This window comes from Mirounga angustirostris, unplaced genomic scaffold, assembly GCF_029215605.1.
Source record: "Mirounga angustirostris isolate CCGP_5_RB_7025 unplaced genomic scaffold, mMirAng1.0.hap1 SCAF_17, whole genome shotgun sequence".
NCBI lineage: Eukaryota > Metazoa > Chordata > Mammalia > Carnivora > Phocidae > Mirounga > Mirounga angustirostris.
The window spans coordinates 10698813-10720179 of NW_026991725.1; the positions used below are offsets into that span (position 1 = coordinate 10698813).

Genomic DNA, 21367 nt, shown 5'->3' on the forward strand with positions numbered 1-21367 from the left:
TGCATAAAGCAATAATTATATCTTTGTATTTGGGGGTTTGTGGCATATATAAATGTAATAAATATTACAACTACACAAAGTAAGGGGAAGAAAAAGTGATCTATATTAATCTCAAATATCCCTGATGGTCTAGTGGTTAGGATTCAGTGCTCTCAAATAGACTATAATGTAATCTCTAGAACCACCAAGAAAATGATCTAATGAAGGGTTAATATGCAGAATATATAAAGAACTTCTATAATTCAACAACAAAAACCCAAATAACTTGATTTTAAAATGGGTATATGGCTTGAATAGATACTTCTCTGAAGATTATAGACAAAGGGCCAACAAGCATATGAAAAGATGCTCAACATCACTAATGATTAGAGAAATGCAGAGTGAACCACGAGATATCACCTCACAACAATTAGGATAACTTCTATCAAAAAAACAAAAACCAAGCAGAAAACAGTATTGATGAGGATGTGGAGAAATTAGAATCCTTGTGCATGGTTGGTGAGATTATAAATGGTGCAACCACTATGAAAAACAGTGTGGTAGTCCCTCAAAAAAATTAAAAATAGAATTACCGTATGATCCAACAATCCCAAGTCTAGGTATATATTCAAAAGAATTAAAAGCAGGCTCTTGAAGAGATATTGCACATCTATATTCATAGCAGCATTATTCACAATAGTCAAGATATGGAAGCAACCCAAATGTCCATTGACTGATGAATGGATAAACAAAATGTGGTATATACATACAATGGAGTATTCAGAAAAACTGTTACATGGATCCTGACACATGCTACAACATGGATGAACCTTGAGGACATTATGCTTAGTGAAATAAACAAGTCAGAAAAAGACAAATACTACATGATTTCATTTATATGACATGTCTAAAGAAGTTAAATTCATGGAAAAGAATGTAGAACGGTGGTCACCAGGGGCTGGGAGAGGGGGAAGTAGGGAGTGCTTGCTTAATGAGTATAGAGTTTCAGTTCTGATTAAAAAGCTCTGGTGAGGGCGCCGGGGTGGCTCAGTCATTAAGCGTCTGCCTTTGGCTCAGGTCACGATTCCAGGTCCTGGGATCGAGCCCCACATCAGGCTCCCTGCTCAGCGGGAAGCCTGCTTCTCCCTCTCCCACTCCCCCTGCTTGTATTCCCTCTCTCGCTGTGTCTCTCTCTGTCAAATAAATAAATAAAATCTTTAAAAAAAAAAAAAAAAGCTCTGGTGAGGGGAGCCTGGGTGACTCAGTTGGTTAAGCGACTGCCTTTGGCTCAGGTCATGATCCCAGGGTCCTGGGATCGAGCCCTGCATTGGGCTCCCCGCTTTGCGGGAAGCCTGCTTCTCCCTCTCCCACTCACCCTGCTTGCGTTCCCTCTCACACTGTCTCTCTCTGTCAATTAAATAAATAAATAAAATCTTTAAAAAAAATAAAAATAAATAAATAAAAAGCTCTGGTGATCTATCTGTTAAGCATAACAATGGAAATAGTCTTTTTTTTTTTTTTTTAAGTAGCCCAATGTGGGACTTGAACTCATGATCCCAAGATCAAAAGTTGCATGCTCACCTGACTGAGCCAGCCAGGAACCCCAGAATATTCCTAACACTACTTAAAATGTACACTTAAGATAATTACATTTTACCATAATTTTTTTTTTTAAAGATTTTATTTATTTATTTGACAGAGAGAGACACGGTGAGAGAGGGAACACAAGCAAGGGGGAGTGGGAGAGGGAGAAGCAGGCTTCCCGCAGAGGAGAGAGCCCGATATGGGACTCGATCCCAGGACCCTGGGACCATGACCTGAGCCGAAGGCAGTTGCTTAACAACTGAGCCACCCAGGCGCCCACCATAATTTTTTTAAAAGAATAAATATATGGTAAAAACAACAGTGGAATTAAAATGGCTTACTAACACAAAAGAAGTCAGTAAAGGAGGAACAAATGGACAAATTCTTATTATTAATTACATTAGATTTGGAAGGACTAAACACTCTAATCAAAAAGCAGAGACTGGGATGCCTGGGTGGGATCGAGTCCGGCTTCGGCTTTGGGCTCCTTGCTCAGCGGGGAGCCTGCTTCTCCCTCTGCCTGCCACTCCCCCTGCTTTTGTGGTCTTGTGCAGTCTTTCTCTGACAAATAAATAAATAAAATCTTAAAAAAGAGAGAGACTGTCAGAGTGGATAAAAAACAAAATCCAGGGCGCCTGGGTGGCTCAGTTGGTTGGGCGACTGCCTTCGGCTCAGGTCATGATCCTGGAGTCCCTGGATCGAGTCCCGCATCGGGCTCCCTGCTCGGCAGGGAGTCTGCTTCTCCCTCTCCCGCTCCCCCCTCTTGTGCTCTCTCTCTCTCTCACTCTCTGTCTCAAATAAATAAATAAAATCTTTAAAAAAAAAAAAAAAAAAAAAAAAAAAAAAACAAAATCCAACTCTGTGTGGTCTAAGAAACACACTTTAGATTCAAAGACATAAATTGGGGGAAAAAAAGACAAATTGAGGGTGCCTGGGTGGCTTAGTCAGTTGGACATCCAACTCTTGATTTTGTTCTGCTCAGGTCGTGATCTCAGGGTCATGAGATCGAGCCCACCCCCATCCCCCCTTCCAGCTCTGCACTCAGCAAGGAGTCGGCTTGAGATTCTCCCTCCGCCCCTCCCACATTCACTCATGCTTTCTCTCTAAAATAAATAAATCTTTTTTTTTTTTTTAAGAGACATAAATAGGTTAAAGGTAAAAGTATGAGATGCCTGCCTGCTCAGTCAGTAGAGCATGCAATTCTTGATCCTCTGGTTGTAAGTTCAAGCCCCACTTTGGGTATAGAGATTACTTAAAAAAAATAAAACTTAGGGGCGCCTGGGTGGCTCAGTTGGCTAAGCGACTGCCTTCAGCTCAGGTCATGATCCTGGAGTCCCAGGATCGAGTCCCGCATCGGGCTCCCTGCTCAGCGAGGAGCCTGCTTCTCCCTCTGACCCTCCCCCCTCTCATGTACTCTCTCTCATTCTCGCGCTCTCAAATAAATAATCTTTAAAATAAAATAAAATAAAAAAATAAAACTTAAAAAAAAAAGTAAAAGTATGGAAAAACATATCCCATATAAATAGTAACCATAAGAGAGCTAGAGTGGCTGTATTAATATTGTTAAATATATACATTGAGATAAATATCACTAGAAACAAAGAGGAACATTTATAATTATTAACATATCAATTTGTCAGGAATTTGTCTAACTATTATTAATGTATACACACCTAAAAACAGCTCCCAAATACGTAAAGCAAAAATTGACAGAAGGAGGGAGGGGGGTGGAGTGATGGGTAAAATGAGTGAAAGGAATTAAGAGATACAGACTTCCACTTATAAAATAAGTAGGTCATGAGGATAAAAAGCACAGCATAGGGAATATAGACAATAATGTGGTAATACACTTACTGTAGTGAGCATTTTGTAATGTATGTAATTCAATCACTGTGTATACAACTGGAACTAACTTAATATATGTCCACTATACTTCAATTAACGTGTTTGTTTTTTTTTTTTTAATTTAAAACCATGGAAATGTCCTGGTCAAACCAGGAGGGTTGATCACCCTAGCAAGAGAGCAGTTCCTAGAGGCCAGCATCCTGGGCATGATGAACATTACAGAGAGTGAACTTAGAGGAGAAGTCAGAAGATACACACTATGAGGCCGTGGTAAATATTTATAAATTTGAATAAAGAACCATGATTAATTATCTTAAAAATTGACAGAAGTAAACAAAAGAAGAAATAGGTAAGTCACCAGAGTAACAGGTCTGGATCAATAACTTAAACTTCCATCCTAAGAAAGTGGAAAAGAAAGAACTAAACCCAAATCAAGCACACTGGAGTAAAAAATAAAGATGAGAGTGGTAACTAATGAAACAGAAAACAAAAAGCAATAAATAAAAATTAATAAAACCCAAAATTAGTTATTTGAAAAGATCAACAAAAATCGACAAACAAGAGACACAAATTTCCAAAATCAGGAACGAAAGAGATCTTGCTAGTGATCCTTCTGAAATTAAAAGAATTATAAAGGAATATTATAAACAACTTTATGCCAATAAGACAACTTAAATAAAATGAACAAATTCTTAGAAAGACACCATTTACAAAAACTGACTTGAGAAGAAACAGAAAATCTGAATAGACAATAACAAGTGAAGAAATCAAGCTAATAATTAAAGATCTTCCCAGAAAGAAAAGCCCAGTCCTGGAAGTCTTCGTTGATGAATTTTCTTATCAATATCTGAAAGAAGAAATACCAGTCTTTCACAAACTCAGAAAACAGAAAACATTTTCCAATTCATTCTCTGAGGCCAGTATTATCCTGATACCAAAGCAAACAAAGACATCACAAGAAAGGAAAACTACAGACCAATATCCCTCATGAACACAGATGCAAAAATTCTTAGCAAATATTAGCAAACCAAATCCAGCAACATATTACAAAAAATTATACATCACAGCCAGGTGGGATTTGCCTCAGGAGTGCCAAGTTAGTTTACCATCCAAATCAATTAATGTAATATACCATATTAATAGAATAAAGGGCAAAACCCACATGATCATCTCAATAGATGCAGAAAAAAACATTTGGTAAAATTCAACACCCATTCTAAATAAAAATTCTCAACAAACTATGAAAAGAAAGGAATTTCCTCAACCTGATAAAGGGCATCTATAAAAAAAAAAAAAAAAACACTAACATCATACTTAATGGTGAAAGATTGAATACTTTCCCCTCCTAAAATCAGGAACAAGGCAAGAATGTTGACTCTTGCCATTCTACTCATACTGGAGGTTCTAGCCAGTGCAATAATTGCTAAATAAATATTATAGGCTTGTAGATTGGAAAGAATTAAAACTATCTTTATTCACAGAGGGCATGATCCTTTGTGAGGAATGGGTTTTTAAAAACCAGAATAAACATATTCAGTAAAGTCACAGGGTTCAAAATCAATATACCAAAAAAATCAACTGTGTTTCCGTATACCAGCAAGGAGCGATCCAAAAATAAAACTATAGAAATAAGCATTGACAATAGCATCAATAATGGTAGAATACTAATGAAGAAATTTTACAAAAGAAGTGCAAGATTTATACACTGAAAATTATAAAACACTGCAGAGAGAAATTGAATATAAGTAAACGAAGAGACATTCCATGTTCATGGATTGGAAGACTCAATGTTGTTAGGATCGCAATTCTCCCTAACTTGATCTATGGAGTCAATGTCATCCCTATCAAAATCCCATTAAGCATTTTTATAGAAATTAGCAAATTTCTATACTGAAATACTGAAATTTATATGGAATTGTAAAGAACCCAGAATAGCCAAAACAATTTTGGTAAAACTTTGGCAGACTTAAACTACCCATTTTCAAAACTTCTACCAGTATAAAAACAGGCAAATAGAATGGAACAAAATTAAGAGTCTAGAAATAAATCCTCATATTTATGGTCAATTGATTTTTTACAAAGGAGTCAAGGCAATTCAACGGGGGAGAAATAGTCTTTTTCAACCAATGGTACTGGGACAACTGGATATGCATATGCAAAATTATATTTTTAGACCCTCACACCATAGGCAAAAAAATAACTCAAGATAGATTATAGACCCAAATGTAAGCTCTAGGGGCGCCTGGGTGGCTCAGTTGTTAAGCGTCTGCCTTCGGCTCAGGTCACGATCTCAGGGTCCTGGGATCGAGCCCCACATCAGGCTCCCCACTCAGCAAGGAGTCTGCTTCTCCCTCTCCCTTTGCCCCTGCTTGTGTTCCCTCTCTTGCTGTCTCTCTCTCTGTCAAATAAATAAATAAAATCTTTAAAAATAAATAAAAAAATGTAAGCTCTAAAACTTTACAAAACTTCTGGAAGAAAGCAGAGGAGAAAATCTTTGTGACCTTGAGTTGGGCAAAGATTTCTTAGATATGACCCCCAAAACACCCACCCATAAAAGAAAAAAATTTGATAAATTACACCATCAAAATTGAAAACATTTGTGATTCAAAAGACAGCATTAAAAAAATAAGACTAGGGGCGCCTGGGTGGCTCAGTCGTTAAGCGTCTGCCTTCGGCTCGGGTCATGATCCCAGGGTCCTGGGATCGAGCCCCGCATCGGGTTCCCTGCTCAGCGGAAAGCCTGCTTCTCCTTCTCCCACTCCCCCCCCCGCTTGTGTTCCTGCTCTCACTGTGTCTCTCTCTGTCAAATAAATAAATAAAATCTTTAAAAAAAAAAATAAGACTAGCAGAACTACTCTGGGAGAAAATATTTTGCAAGTCTTAGCTGATAAAGGATTTTTATTTAGAATATATAAAGAATTCTTATATGCAATAAAACAAGCAAGCAGCTCAATTAAAAATGAGCAAAAGAGGGGCACTTGGGTGGTTAAGCATCTGACTCTTGATTTCAGCTCAGGTCATGATCTCAGGGTTGTGAGTCCGAGCCCTGCATCAGGCTCTGCACTCAGTGGGGAGTCTGCCTGTCCCTCTCCCTTCCCTGCCCCCCTGCCCCCCACACTCTCTAAAATAAATACATCTTTAAAAAAATAAAAATGAGCAAAAGATTTGAATAGACATTTCACCAAGGAAGGTAGATATATGGATGACTAATAAACACAAGATAGCCATCCCACATCATCCGACACTAGGGAAATACAAAGCCACAAGAAAGTCCATTGCTTACTAGAATGGCCAGAACCCAAAGACAGACAATAACAAGTATTAGCAGGGATGTGGGGTAACTGGAACCCTCACACCTTGCTGGTGGGAATGCAATGTGGTGCAGCCACTCTGGAAGACAGTTTGGCAATTCCTTAAAAAGTAAAACATAAACTTACCATATGACCTAGCAATTCCATGCCTTGGTATCCATCCAAGAGAAGTGAAAAACATGTCCCACATAGACTTGTGTTTGTTTGGATCAGCTTTACACCTAATAGTGGAGATCTGGAAATAACTCAGATGTTCATAAATGGGTGAGCAGATAAGCCAAATGTGGTGGAGCCACACCACGGGGACTGCAGCGGTCCGGAGAAATAAACCAGCAATGTGGGCTGTGACGTGGATGAACCTTATGCTACGTGAGAGAGGCCAGACACAGAGCCTACACGGGGTGGGATTCTTCCCGGAAACACTCAGAGAGGACAGCTCCCGAGCTAGGGAAGGCAGATCAGCTGCCGTGTGGAACAGCCCAGCAGCATCGAGTTACGGATTGGGCTCATGGAAATGTTCTAGAAGTCAAGTGTGTTGATGGCAGCAGAAATTTACTAAAAACAGGGGCGCCTGGGTGGCTCAGTCGTTAAGCGTCTGCCTTCGGCTCAGGTCATGATCCCAGGGTCCTGGGATCGAGCCCCGCATCGGGCTCCCTGCTCAGCGGGAAGCCTGCTTCTCCCTCTCCCACTCCCCCTGCTTCTCCCTCTCCCATTCCCCCTGCTTGTGTTCCCTCTCTCGCTGTGTCTCTTGCTGTTAAAAAAATAAATAAAATCTTAAAAAAAAAAAGAAATTTACTAAAAACATCACGGAATTGTGCATTTACAGTGGGTGAACTTATTGGTATGTAAATCACACCCCACTATGAAAACTGTGAAAGTCCCGCAAAGGGTAAGAGTACACGAACCTCACTAGCAACAGCCAAAAGCCTGCCTCCCGCCTTTGCACCCGTGTCCACCAGCAACTCCTCCAACACCCACGGTTTTCCCTGCAGGGATCCTCCCCGACGCCCAGGGTGGTGTTCACATTTAGCTCATGGCACTGCTCGGGAGAGGACCATCTTCCTGCCTGTCCTCCCACACGACCCAACTCCTCCACCTGATCTTGGGACCAGAGAAGCAGGACCACCTGTGTCGGAAGCTCCTTCCGCAGGGCCCTGTGAGCTCCCGCGGACGAATCGTGAAGTCTAAACTTCTACTGGGCAGCTAAGCCCAGAAATGGACCCCAGCACCTTTCTAAGTTAATTGAGTTACAAAATGATCCTTTTAGGACCAAAGTCATTAAAACAGCTGCTTCTATGACCCATCGTATTTATTATTACCTTTCGTCAAAATCTACTCTGGTCTGCCACCCTCTGGCCTAGCCCAACCACACCCACCCTGTGCCCGAGAAAGCCTGGCGTGGAGGGTGGGGGGCTCGGTCACCGGCAAGCAACCTTGACAGCAACGATACCTGGTACCCACCCACACATTTCACAATAACGGGCGGGAGGGCTCCTTGTTCCGGGGTCCTGCACGGTTTCTGTGGCCTCCAGTCCCCGCAGAGCCCTATCTGTTGTTCTTCCCGATAAGCCACAGCCCCGCTCCAGGCCCAGACTGGAATGATTTACCCAGCGGGCCTGTGAGCAATACTACATCACGGATGCTCCCTCTGGTTCAGAGGCTGGCTGAGCGCGGGGCAGACCCCGAAGTAGCAAGATCCAGCTTGGCCAGCGGTGAGCTCCCCTTGAACTCAGCGCCAGCAGTGAGCAGCATGCCTAACCCCTGTCACCACAGGCTGCCCCACGCTGCAGCTGGGCCCATCTCGGGCGGAGCACCGGGCAAGGGCCACCTGGGTGGGGATCCTGGTCACCGGCCCCTGCAGCAGCACCTCCTGCAGGGGGTGGGGGGGAGGCGCCTTGCTGACCACACGGGCTCCGGGCTCTGCAGCGGGCTCCTGCCCAGGAGCTGGGATGCTTTGCACTGTCCACTGCAGGCACCTACCTCCACGACTTTCTTCACTATTCGAGAGTCACACCCCCAAACCACGGCTAGGCACACACAGAAGCACAATTCCAGGAGGCGGAAAGTACTCAACTCCAGCAACGCATCCAAAACTCTACCCTAAAATATCTGCATATTAAACTACCAAGGACAGTTAAGCTTTCAAAGGGAGAAGATCAAAGTGCTGTCATCTTTTAATTTAATCCTTTTGTTGCATCAGTGGTCTTAAGAGGGATGAGAGAGATCAAAATAAAAATGGAAACAAACTATATCTTTGTGGCTGTTGTGTTTTAGTCTTTTTTTCCCTCAATTTGGGCCACAAAATAGGTCAGCTCCATTACTGATCAGCCTTCCCACAAATATTTAAAACAAATTGAATTGCACACCCAATACCCATCACAATTACACCAGGCACAATAACTAAATTAGCAATTCAACAAAATAATTGGAAATGCGATTCTCTCTATTCCACCAGTCTCCCTCGAGGGTTTAGCCGATCTATGGGGGAAAACTCAGCTTTCCTAATTCTGCAGCTAATTAGAGACACACTTGTAAATGAAGTTGTTTGTCTTAAAGTTGAAATTCTCATCTGGGGGGTTGGGGGAGAGGGAAGGAGAGAGGAGAAAGTCCTTCCACTCTGGAGCAAGTGTATAAACAGGTAGAGAGAGCACACGCCTGGGTTCTAATTAGCAGCCATATCTGCAATTAATAACACATCGCTATTTACCATCACTTCTCTGGAAAGGAACTTCAGAAGCGCCAGGCTGGCTGGATGGCTGGAGAGAGGCGCGCACCGGCGGCGGCCCCGGAGCCTGGGGTGGCGGGCCGTGTGAAGCTGTCTGCAGGGAGCACGGGCCCACCAGGACCACCGGAGGCCCGGAGCGCAGCCGACTCCTGCGTGGGTTCGGACCAGGGAGCCCCGGGGCCTCTCCCAGCAGGAAGCGAAGGGGAGGCTCCCAGGCCAAACAGACCGTCCCCTCCAGTGGGCGCCCCCCAGCCAGAGGCGACAGTCTACCTCGGCCCACTTGCTCAGGCCACTCTTGGAGAAGCAATCTTGAGGTTTCAGTTAGGCTGTCCTTGGCCTCTTTTTGCTCCTTCAGGAAGGAAAATCTCCATTTAATTATATAACGGAGAATTAGGGCTTCCTTTTGTCCCCTCTTACCCTCCTTCAGGAAGATCGGGATGTGACTCTAACATGCACCCCCTCCACAGGGCTCCAAAGTCTTGAGACGCCGGTCATGGTCACGGGTCGGGGCGGTTCGGTGCCCCCGTGGCAGCCGGGAGCTGCTCTCCCAACCCGGGGCCTGTACCGACCGCGCTGTGCGCACACGGGTCGCGCACCCTCGCCGGGAACAAAGGCCTGACCGTAGTGGCAAGGTCAGCACATGAAACGGTGGCCCCGGGGCCTGGGGAAGCCTCCGTTCTGAGATCCTCCCAGAACATCACAGCACCTAGGTGGGGGCTGAGGCCGGCCGAGGAGCCTGCTAAAACGCTGATAAGTACATTCAAAAGCACCTGCTCCTTACTGCTTATCTCCTCGAACAATGTGAACTCGGGAGTTATCACATTTAAAGTGTTCCATATTAGCCTTACATTTAGCTCTTAAAACCAAGTGCAGTGCGCTACAACTTTAAAGGACACAAGAGTCAAACTGGAGAATAAGCTGAAGGCCGCGGGATGGGTGGGGCCGGGCTAGCCTACCAGGCGCCCCCTCAGCCACTCTGGGCACCCAGGCAGGAAGCCACTGCCTCCCCATCCCTTCTTTGTACCCCAGGTCACAGCCCAGCCACCCCAAAGTCTCAAGCAGGCCCTCCTGCTCACATACCTGGCGTGTGAAGGAGGACACTGCGCCTCGCGGCCCCATCTGTTGATCGCTGACTCCGTTTTCAATGTTGGTGCTTGCTGTCACTTGCAAACGGTTGGGAAATATGTGTCTCGACCCGAGCTATCCGATCTAGTAAGCCGTCAGCCAGGCGCAAGTGCCCAAAGCCACACGTGGCTAGAGACGAGGGTGGGCAATAGCTCAGAACGACAGGATTCCATCCCCATCGTCCCAGGAAGTTCTACTGGACAGCACTGTCTAGATGTTCTGCACGCAGCTAGAGCTAGAAGAGGCTTCTCCTGGGCTCCGCAGAACTCCCCACGGGAGAGTGGAAGGGACGCTGGGAGCTCGACGCTGCCCAGGCTGTGGAGGGGCAGAAATCACAGAGCGGCGGGCTAACTGCCTGGGGCTCCGTATCAGCCACACCTGCCTGCTGACACACCTGGCCGCCGAGGCAGGACCCTGGGCCCGACCCCGGAGCCCCGGGGAAGTGCCCTCCTGCCAGGAGTTCTCACCTGGGGCACCGAACCTTGGAGCGTGGTGCCAAGCTCGGAAAGGGGCTCGGAGCCAGGCCCCCCAGGAGTGCCCGCCAGGATTAACAAAGGCAGTTCCAGAGGAGGTAACGGCTTTGATCGGACCCAACCTGAAGCACACGGAACTCTCCAGTGCAGGGGAACAGACATGTACCCAGAGACTGGGTCACCTGCCCCCACAGCCCTTCGCCAAGCCTCCACCAGGGCCTGGCACACAGCGGGAGGTCGACAACATCTGCGTGAACGGACGTGAACAACATCCTTGCACCTCTGCTAAACCCAAGTCTACGGAGCTGCCTTTACTCGGACGCAGCTGCCTACAAGTGCTTAGCTGAGCCGCATCTTACTAAGTAGGAGCCTGAGGCCCAAAGGTCAACCGGCTTCCCCAAGGTCAAACCCGAGCGGATTTCTAGTCCAGGATTCGTCCCGCTTCACCTTTCGTTCCTATCTGTGCTTTGCTCGGACACCACAGCCACCCATTCCAGGACTAAGCTGTGCCCCCAAGTCTCTGTAGGAGCCGGTACCCCCGGCCCTTGATAAACCCAGCAGCCCCTACCTTGGGGAAGGGCAGGCTGCCAGCCAGAGCGGCCCCAGCTCATTTCCAATCCAGTCACAAACAGGAAGGGGGGTGGGAGGAGGGTGGGCAGGGATCTTTATGTGTTACTGTCACCATGCCTGTTGGGGCCCTTATATTCTTCTTCTGCCCTATCAGTGATGCGGGATTGTTGGTGGCTGGTTGGTTGTTGGTTTGGGTTTTTTTTTTTTTTTTTACACTCTTTTAAATTTTCTTTCCCGAGAATTCAGTGTCCTTGACCTCGACAAATGAACAGAGAACCCTGAACCAGGGGAAATAAAAGTAGCAAACCACTCAGGAATAGCAATGCTGCTTTGTAGCAGTGCCCTGGAAGGAAACCCCCGAGGGGCGCCCCCTCTGCGCTCCCACCGCCCCTCAACTTGGCCAGGACAGCTGTGCACAAACTGAAGAGACGCAAATCAGCAGGGCGACACGGACCCCGCGGGACTTGAGAGAGAATCAGTGAATGAACTTACCAAATTGCTGGCCATTATTTTGGAGATGTTGGGTAGAAAGAGAAAGTGAAGAAAGATGGAAAGAAAATGAGGTGGATGAGCTTTAAAAAAAAATGACTAAGGCAAAAGCGTAATGTGACTCCTCACACAAATGCCCCCATGACACAAGCATACACATACATTTAAAAAGTAAGAACAGGGGGCTCCTGGGTGGCTCAGTCGTTAAGCGTCTGCCTTCGGCTCAGGTCATGATCCCAGGGTCCTGGGATCGAGCCCCGCATCGGGCTCCCTGCTCAGCGGGAAGCCTGCTTCTCCCTCTCCCACTCCCCCTGCTTGTGTTCCCTCTCTCACTGTGTCTCTGTCAAATAAATAAATTAAAATCTTAAATAAATAAATAAATCTGTCTGAGCCTCAATTTAAAAAAAAATAAAAATAAAAAGTAAGAACATGTAGGAAACAAGGTTCATCTGCTAGAGACGAGGCCTACTGCTTGGATTTGCCTTTAGGAAGCACGGGGACACAGGGCCGCAGAGGCAGGGCCTGGCAGAGGGGTGGCCTGCAGCCCCGCCGTGACAACCCCGCGACCGCGGGCCTCCTGGCCTTTACCTTGGCTTGTCTGCAAAGTTTTGCTGAGACAGGTGCCTTATTCGTGAGTGTGGCCCAGGGAGACTTGGATCTTGGCATCACCGCATCCCATGGACACAGTGAGTGACTGCTACGTCCCTGGGGAGTGTGGTTCCAAGGCTGATGACGAATGTCACGTTTGGATTCATTCTGTGCCTCGAACTCAGCTCTCTCCTGATGAAACGGTAAGAAGTGAAGAGGCGGTGATCTTGGAGAGCTCTTAGCAAAGTCCATGGGGACCAGGAAAACCAACCTCTTAAAGGAAACGATGTTTCTAAGTGGGGGATGCAGAGCGAGGTGTGGACTGCTTGGAGTGGACTTTTCCCATTGTTCCGTTGGTTCTCGGGGTTTCCGAATGATGCTCCTGACGGCGACCTGTGGACCCACCAAGGGCCGGACAGGGTAGCGGGGAGGAACGCACAGCCAAGGCGAGGGAAACCCTCCCGAGGGGCCCCCAGGATGAAGACCCTGAAAGCAGCAAGAACCTGAAAGCTGGAGGGGAGAGTGGAGAGCAAATTATATGCGATCCAGCAGCCAGAAAAAAAGATATGGGGGCGGAGGAGGGAGATGGTGGTGTCACTTTCTATTTATCCGCCATCTTTCATGGGAGCCTCTCCAAACACATTATAGGCAGCAGCTCTTTAATCCTCCCAGAGGGGGATGCCGATTTGCAGGGTTCCCTGGGGGGCAAGAAATAAACCCCAGGATCAGGCTCCTGGGCCAGTCTCCTCTCTGCCTCTCCACACCTTTTGCTGGGGAATGGCCCGGCCTACAGCGAGTGAGCAGTGAACAGGGTGCTAAAATAAGCCTCCATAATACGAACCAAGAGCCTCCCAAATAGTTGGACTCCTTCTTTCCCTTGGCTCATTTTACTCCTAAAAATGTATGCCAAGGAAAAAAATTTGTTCTTTTTTAAGATTTTATTTGAGAGGGAGAGAGCGAGCACGCACACAAGTGGGGGAGGGGCAGAGGGAGAAGCAGACCCCCTGCTGAGCAGGGAGCCTGACGTGGGGCTCGATCCCAGGACCCTGGGATCATGACCTGAGCCAAAGGCAGACGCTTAACCAACTGAACCATCCAGGCGCCCTGAAAAAAATTATTTCCAGAAGACAATAAACGAGTTTATGTACAAATATTGGACAGTAACATTATTCATAATGGCAAATAATTGTTAACAATTAAATGTTCAACTACAGGGGATTTGGCTAAGTGCTGAAGATACAGCCCCAAATGGAATTATTAATTAGCAATTAAATGACTTAAAAGGTATCTGTAAAAACATGGAAATAATCTTTTACTGTACTATTTTAAGTTTTATTTTTTTAAAAGATTTATTTTAGAGAGCGAGTGCAAGTGGGAGGAGGGCAGAGGGAGAGGGAGAGAGAATCTCAAGCAGACCCCCTGCTAAGCGCCGAGACTGACACGGGGCTTGATCCCAGGACCCTGAGATCCTGAACTGAGCTGAAATCCAGAATTGGACGCTTAACCAACTGAACCACCCAGGTGCCCCTAAAGATTTTAAGTAATCTCTATACCCAACGTGGGGCTTGAACTCACAACCTCGAGATCGAGTCACATGCCCCTCTTTTACTGTACTATTAACATGCAGGATACTATATGTATGTACCGGTGGTTCCCAACCGGGGGTGTGTGTGTGTTATGTGGACGGGGAGGGGTGGCCGCATGGATAGTTTTGTTTTTTTGAGTGAGTAGAAAACTTCAGATAGTCTGAAGTAAAAACTAAGGCTCCCCCTGCCCCCCCAGCTGCCCCCCGGGGAGAAGAGGGGACCACTCTACCTGGTGGTGCCCGTATAGGAAAGACGGCTCTGGAGTACGGAACTGTGAATACCGAGAGGTGGATATTTCTGGGTGGTAGGGTATCGGCCGAGACTTATTTGTCCCTTCTACTTTTCTGTAGTTAGTTGTTGGTGTAAATAATGTAAGGCAAGGAAGCAGCCTCCGTCCGCTGTCGTGAGGGGAGGGGCCCACTGCCTGCTTCGCAGCCCCAGCGGGGGCGCAAACCCGGCCGCCAGGCAGCAGGCCCCGCCGGGAGCAGCTCGCCGCCTCGCTGTTCTGCGAGCTCTCCGAGGTCTGTGGCTGTGCGTGTCGTGTGTGCAGTAGTCAGCTGGGCAAAAAGAAAGTAAGCAAACTCCACACAAAAGGGAGGAATGCTTCAGTCAACACTGAAAAAGGGCCCTGGATTGAAACTCGTGATAACAGTTCTCACCTCATTTGAAAATCAGCATTAGCTACCAAAATGTAAAGTATTAGTTTTATTAAAATGCAAATCAATCAACTAATCTTTCTAGTAACAGTTGAATTGCAGTATCCGTGTCAATTAAAATAGTTTCCAATTTATTCTTGGCTGGAAGGAGGGTGGTCTTCTGAATTTTAAAATGCAAGCCTCTCTTTACTGAAAATTCTGTCCTTTCTCATCTCTCTGGGTTTTAATTCATTTTAATTAAACACGTTGGACTCCAAATATCTTGAAGTACCTGTTTAAATCTTTTTCTTCATCATGTCACCAGTGACTGTGACAAAGATTTCGATCTCTTTAGGAAACGGAGGTCAGCATCAGGCTCCCCGGAGTTCGGTATCAGGAGGTTACTTACTGCTGTTCTAATGTGCATGATCCGGACTCCTCAGGCTAGGTGGACAGGATTGGATGTTCTCTACTTCTAAAAAGTGATCATTCTGAAGGGAGTAAATGTGGGGGAACTCTATTCCTGTTGATCTTTCGGGTAACTGGAGACACACCGAAAATTAAACATTCCCCTGACAGTCAAGCCCAAGAGGTAACTACTGAGACAAAAGAAACAAACCACCCCGTACCAAGGTCCAATCAATGTGAGGCGGAAAAACCCTCCTCCCCCCGTCCACCCTCCTGAGCTCAGCAGGCACTCTAATGCCCGTACCACATGCGGGACTCACTTCATCTGGAGCCCAGCCTGTAGGCATGGTGCGTGGTCCCCAGACACCCGCAGTGTGACACGCAGGATTCCCGGGCACCCAAATCTGTCACTTGGTTCTGACATTTCAAAACAGTATCGGAACCGGATGTTAACAACAGTGACTACTTATGCACGACGACTGAATGTACGTTTCTTCTCGAACTCCACAGCTCTACATAGAGATGTGGGCAAAGGAGCCGGGCCTGGTCAGTCGCAGACGCCGGGACGCACACATTACTTATGCAAGATAATCTTCATTGCATATTGACCACAGCAGGCCAATAAATCCCCCTTATGGGGATTTAATTTCCAGCTTTTGACCTCTAGATGAAAAACAAGTGAATCATTTCCCCCTGCTAGATGTACACCACAGCTCATCTCAATAAAGTGATTTAGGAATGGTGAGAATGGAAAAGGACTCTGGAAGAATCTATGGGGGGGGAAGAGGAAACGAGAAAGAAGTCGGGTATCTGTATTTGTGACACATGGGCAAATGCCTCCAAGTTATAGAGTCTCCTGGGCACAGTTCAGAGGTTTCTGGGGATTCCCTGCTCCTCGGAGCCATGATCCATCGCCAAACATGATCCGCCCAGCAAGCAGCATCCTGGCTTCTGTGAACTTTGTACTGTGAGAGGAGTCTGTGTGACTAGAAAGTGAAAACCCTCCCCACAAATCTGTCCCCCCACCAGAGCTCTAAGCCGACTTACTCCATGCTGCTTAAGACATCACGCACGCACGGCAGTGGCCTTAAGAACATGGTTTATTTGTGACGGTGAACGAGTGTGGGGCGCGGGTCCCTGGCAGACTGAAGCGTGGGGGACATGCACACTTGACTCCTAGGCTTCCCGGGACTTATTAGGCACGTGCTCTGAACCCCACACCTTCCCAGGACTCCCCAACTAGCCCAAAGCCGTGGACCGACGGCTTCCTGCATTTGGGGCTGGCCGAGGCGATGCGCGACGTGTCGTGGGTCCGGAGGCTCTGCCTCGGGCCTGCAGCAAGAGCCGCGGGTGCGATCAGTCCCTTTGGCCTTCGTCAGGAGGGCGGAACTGCCCAAAAAGAGATCGATACAACTCGGTCCTAGAAGACAAACAAAACAAATTGGTAAACACACTGGTTCCCTTTTCAAGGTTCAACAAGAACTGAGAAGCCAGGAAATGCCCCCTCGGTTTCTTCAATGGCCAACACAGCCGTGTCATTAAAAATGCAACCCACAGCCCTTACTCACAGATACAAAGGAAGGAAGAACCTAGAAGCAGCCAATCAAATAGTAAAATATGTAAATAGTCCGGTGTGGCTGGATACCTGTCTCCAGGGAATGAGTTTTCTATAAGTTTGCCCTTTACAGACAGGCTCTTCAAGTAAGAAAACAAGATTGAATATTTTAATAGGATGTATGAGACCACCGCACGACGAGGAGGATTCAATCAGACATGGGATGTAGGGGGATATGATTTAGTTTTCATACATTTTCTTGGACTTGGCAGTACTTGAAAAACAATGAAAATGACCCAGAAACAAGATTCCAATTACTACCACATGTGCAGCTGTTTGGTGGTAGGACCAAGGTTCTCCCCCACTCCCCTGGCCCCTTTTATCTACTTTCAATCTAATAAATAATTTGATTGGCTAATTTATTTCTAGAGCGGGGCTTCGAAATTTAGAAAATGATAGTAGGCCAGGGTCTTGGGTCCCTGAAAATCAAGTATCCCTTCCAACCTCTGTTTCTGCTGTGAAATGCGGCACACACACACCCCCACCCAGCCAAAGTCCTCTGTCAAGACCTGGAAATGCAAAAAGGGGTGGGCTGGGGTCTCTCCTGCCCTCGTCACCGGAGCTCCCGAACACGGTCCCAGGTGCACGGAGCGCAGGTTCTCCCTGCGGAGATGCAAGGAGGGTGGTGAGCCACGGAGGAAACACGGCCGGCCGGAGCAGGCGACCCACAGCTGCCTCTGCATGAAGGCCAGGCCACTGAACCTCACGGAGGGAGACCGGGCGTGCAGGGTACGGTCACATACCAGCCACGGAACGACCCCATGGGAAAGCTCTGACTCTCCAAACAGAACAAAACACCAAACCACCACCCTTCAAACAGCTATTTTGGTTTAACAAGACTTCAACACAAAAACTTACGAGTCTGTGTTTGAAGTCATCCCGCAAGGTGGTGCGCAGGAACAGAGGTTCCATCATTAGAAAGTCCAGCAATAAAGACAGCCTATTAAGACTTCTAAAAAAGGAAAAATCCTAAAGAAGAAACTGCAGTAGCCCCGAATGCAGCCTGACCCTATCGTGCTGGGGAGCGCAGGGCCGGCAGAGGGGCGCGGGGGAGGGGAGACGGCGGGTCTCCTGTACTATGGCAGGGATGTGACCTAAGAATTCGCCAGCAGCCACCCCTGAACCGTGGACCAGCTCAGCGGCCTCAAGACAAGAGCCACAGCCTCACCGGGAGCTGGGAGCTGCGCTCTTCCCTTCCCTCTTCCCTTCCCGCACACACCTGCCCGCCCACCAGGGCCAGCCCCGCGAGCACGGGCGGGGCGAAGGCACCTCTGACCAGCCTCTGACCAGATGCAGATGAGGGGCAGGCGGCGGGGCCTCATTTCCAGAGGCGGCGGCTTCCAGATCACCAGCTCCACTACCCGCAGGACAGGAGCTCCCGCGGCCCATTTGCCCATAAGCACAAGTCTCTCCGGTCATTTCCACACGCGAACTGGAACGGCACGGAGGGCAGAGGGGCCAGGGCAGAAAGGGCGGTGTGGCTTTAAGGCTGTGCGGGCCCATGAGAGGGCCCCGCTCGCCAGCCCAGGCCGCTCGGACCGCCCGCGAGCGCCGGATCGAGCCCGGGCCGCGCCAGTTACTGGCCGCAGCGGGGACACACGTCACACACGTCAGGAGCGCCCAGTGAAACACTGAAACCCATGTTTTGATAGAACATCATTTCACACTCTGGTGGACAAAGCTGACAAACATATGCAGCTGTTGGTGGCAAAGCAACCTGGAAGGCTGAGGGGTCTGGGATCTTAAAACAGTTTGAGACAGAGAGAGAGACACAAAGAGGAAGGGATGATTCCAGCGTCACTGTCTCAGTGTCACTGCAGCTCGGGGCCTTCCTCAGTGACCGGCTCTACCCTCACGGCACCTCAAACTCCCCGGGCCGCCCCTGCGCCCGATTCCAGTCTCACCATCCCTGACCAAGAATAAGGTGGCAGCCTCGAACTGACTTTCCCGTCCCCCCTCCCACCCCCGCCGGCCCCACGCTGTTTCTCAGCCCCAACAGGGCACGCACACGCCCCGGGGCACCACCAGGATGAAGCACCCCCCCCGCCCCCCGCCAGCACCAACTGCTCTGCTCAGTGCGGCCCTGGCGCATCCTTCCCCACAGAGGCTCTATGCGGTGGCCCGTGGGGCGGGCGGTGTGGGGGTCTGTCTGCCCTCCTCCAGCAAGAGTTCTACAAAACCACACAGCCCCCTCACACACGGAATTTTTCTCAATAAATTTAATAGTCACAAAGGACATAATTACCCAAATCTTGTGAACCCTACCTTTTGGAATAAAACTCGCACATTTCTTTTGTAAAGCACCCAATGGAATGTACGAGCCAGACTGACTTGATACCCATCATCATTCATTTTATTTATTTATTTATTCATTCATTCATTCATTTATTTATTTATTTTTAAAGATTTTATTTATTTATTTGACAGAGAGAGACACCGCGAGAGAGGGAACACAAGCAGGGGGAGTGGGAGAGGGTGAAGCAGGCTTCCCGCAGAGCAGGGAGCCCGATGCGGGGCTTGATCCCAGGACCCTGGGATCACGACCTGAGCCGAAGGCAGTCACTCAACTGACTGAGCCACCCAGGCGCCCCATCATCATTCATTTAAATAACACATAAACATACTCTTAAGCTTGGAAATTTTACAGCTTTCTCTCCTTTTTAAACTTGTATTTCCATTTGATTTTTCCCTACAGATTTTTGTTCTAATTGTTTTATGCTTGAAAGTCTTTTATTGATCACCCTATTATACTTCTTGGCCATAAAAAATAAGTATGTAAATTGAAACACTTTTTGAAATTTCAGAAGTTGAAATGAAAATATTTTCATTTCTTGACGCCACAAGGTTCTAAGTAATTAAAAAAGTACTTCTGAATTGTGTCATTATTACACAATTATTATCAGGACACAATCGACATATACAACAACAGTATAATAAAACATATTATAATTTTGGTGAAAATTTATTACACCTAAGTGTGTAAAACGTTACTGGAACGGCATGTCTTCGTGATATGGATGGGGCCTGTCACGCACCTGTGGTGAACAGCATTTATCACCGGAATGAAAGAGCGCTCAGCACCCAGGCTACTCCTGTCTGTCGGTGTTTGCAGACGCAAGCGCAGAGAAACCTCGTCACGTGAACAAGCAGACGGGGGCAGGGGAGTTTTGTGACAGCAGTGTCCCCCAATTCTTTTGATTCCTTCTGAATTACATGCCCCCCCAAATCACACAGTGATCTACCACCAAAAATTTGTTTTCGAGATGTGCCAGCTGACAGCTCAATTAGGTTGTCCCGCAGCTTTGTTGGAAATAAAGCCCTGGAACCCTCCGAGCCACGGGGCCTTGTTACCGGTTCTCAATCCCCGCATCATGCCATGAGGCATGCTCCTGCTCGGTGCCCCAGAGGGAGAACCCTCCACGTCAGAGAGAGGAAGGGCATGGCAGGCTGCGCAGCAGGTAGGGAGACCACGGTGACAGGCGAAACCAGAGACCCCAGCCCCGGCCCAGGTGCACTCTCCAGCTGCCCCACTCGGGCAAGGAGCACACATCTGGAAATCGATTCCCAAAAAATGTGTGTGTCCTTTCCCCTTGGGGAAGTCTCTGCACACCCCAGCGTGAAGACTCAGGGCCGGGAGCACTGCGTCTCCCCCACACGCACACACGCATGGGACACGGTGCCAGGGCTGAGGGAAAGGGAAACGCATCTTCAAAGAAAAGGAACCTGTCCATATCCCTTTCCCCATCCCAAGGAAAACAAAACTAAAAATAAAACTGGGTAATAAAAAGGCACCATGGGACAGAGGGTCAGGCTGCCTTCTGCCGCACGGAACATTTTCCCCTGCAGCATCTTTCCTAACCGGGATTTAGCCATGCGGAGAAGCTCGACTATCAATCCTTCAGGTTAACCTTGTCTCCATCTGATTCTCTAGGGTAAGTGTATAGTTTAATACTTGAGGTCCCCTCAAGGCTATGCATAATGAAGTTGGTTTAAAAAGAAAAAAAAAACACCTTAATTCCCGCTCCCTATCACTTCAAGAATCAAGATCTGAATCACTGAGCTGAAACGCCTTCCCCCCTCTTACCCTTGCCCCACACTCCCGGCCTCACTGGCCAGTGGGAACGTCCACTGTGGAAAATGTATTAATGTTCCTACCATGCAGGAGAATAACCTATGGAGTAATTAACAAGACTTGGACCTAAGGTAGAAGGTCGAGAGCAGGGGCCCTTCCTTGAATTAAAATTTAACTTACCCTTTATTGCAACCTACAAAAGCAAGTAATGAGCACTAACATTTTTATTTCTTTTAAACTGTCACTTAGGCTGTAGAGGGGATAATTACCTATCTCTAGTGTAGTAAGGTTTTATAACCCTTAGTGAGGCATTTTCTAATTTAATATTTTTACTATATTATCACAAAACCTGTTTCTGGAAA

At 47.5% G+C, this 21367-nt stretch overlaps 1 protein-coding gene across 4 annotated transcripts in view; it reads right to left on the reverse strand.

Annotated features, from left to right (window-relative positions):
- Positions 1-16400: 16400 nt before the first annotated feature.
- Positions 16401-21367, reverse strand: part of AATF (apoptosis antagonizing transcription factor) — a 101228-nt gene continuing 96261 nt past the window's right edge. For 2 of the 4 annotated variants that reach the window (XM_045889329.3, XM_045889328.2), the window contains one exon: positions 16401-16738. Coding sequence is in view for 2 of the 4 variants with exons in the window: in XM_045889328.2 (XP_045745284.1) it covers positions 16675-16738 (64 nt within the window). In the remaining 2 variants the exon portion in view is untranslated. Of the gene's footprint in view, positions 16739-17442; positions 17537-21367 lie in introns of those variants that run through there. The other 2 variants (XM_045889327.2, XM_045889332.3) reach the window with 2 other exon arrangements.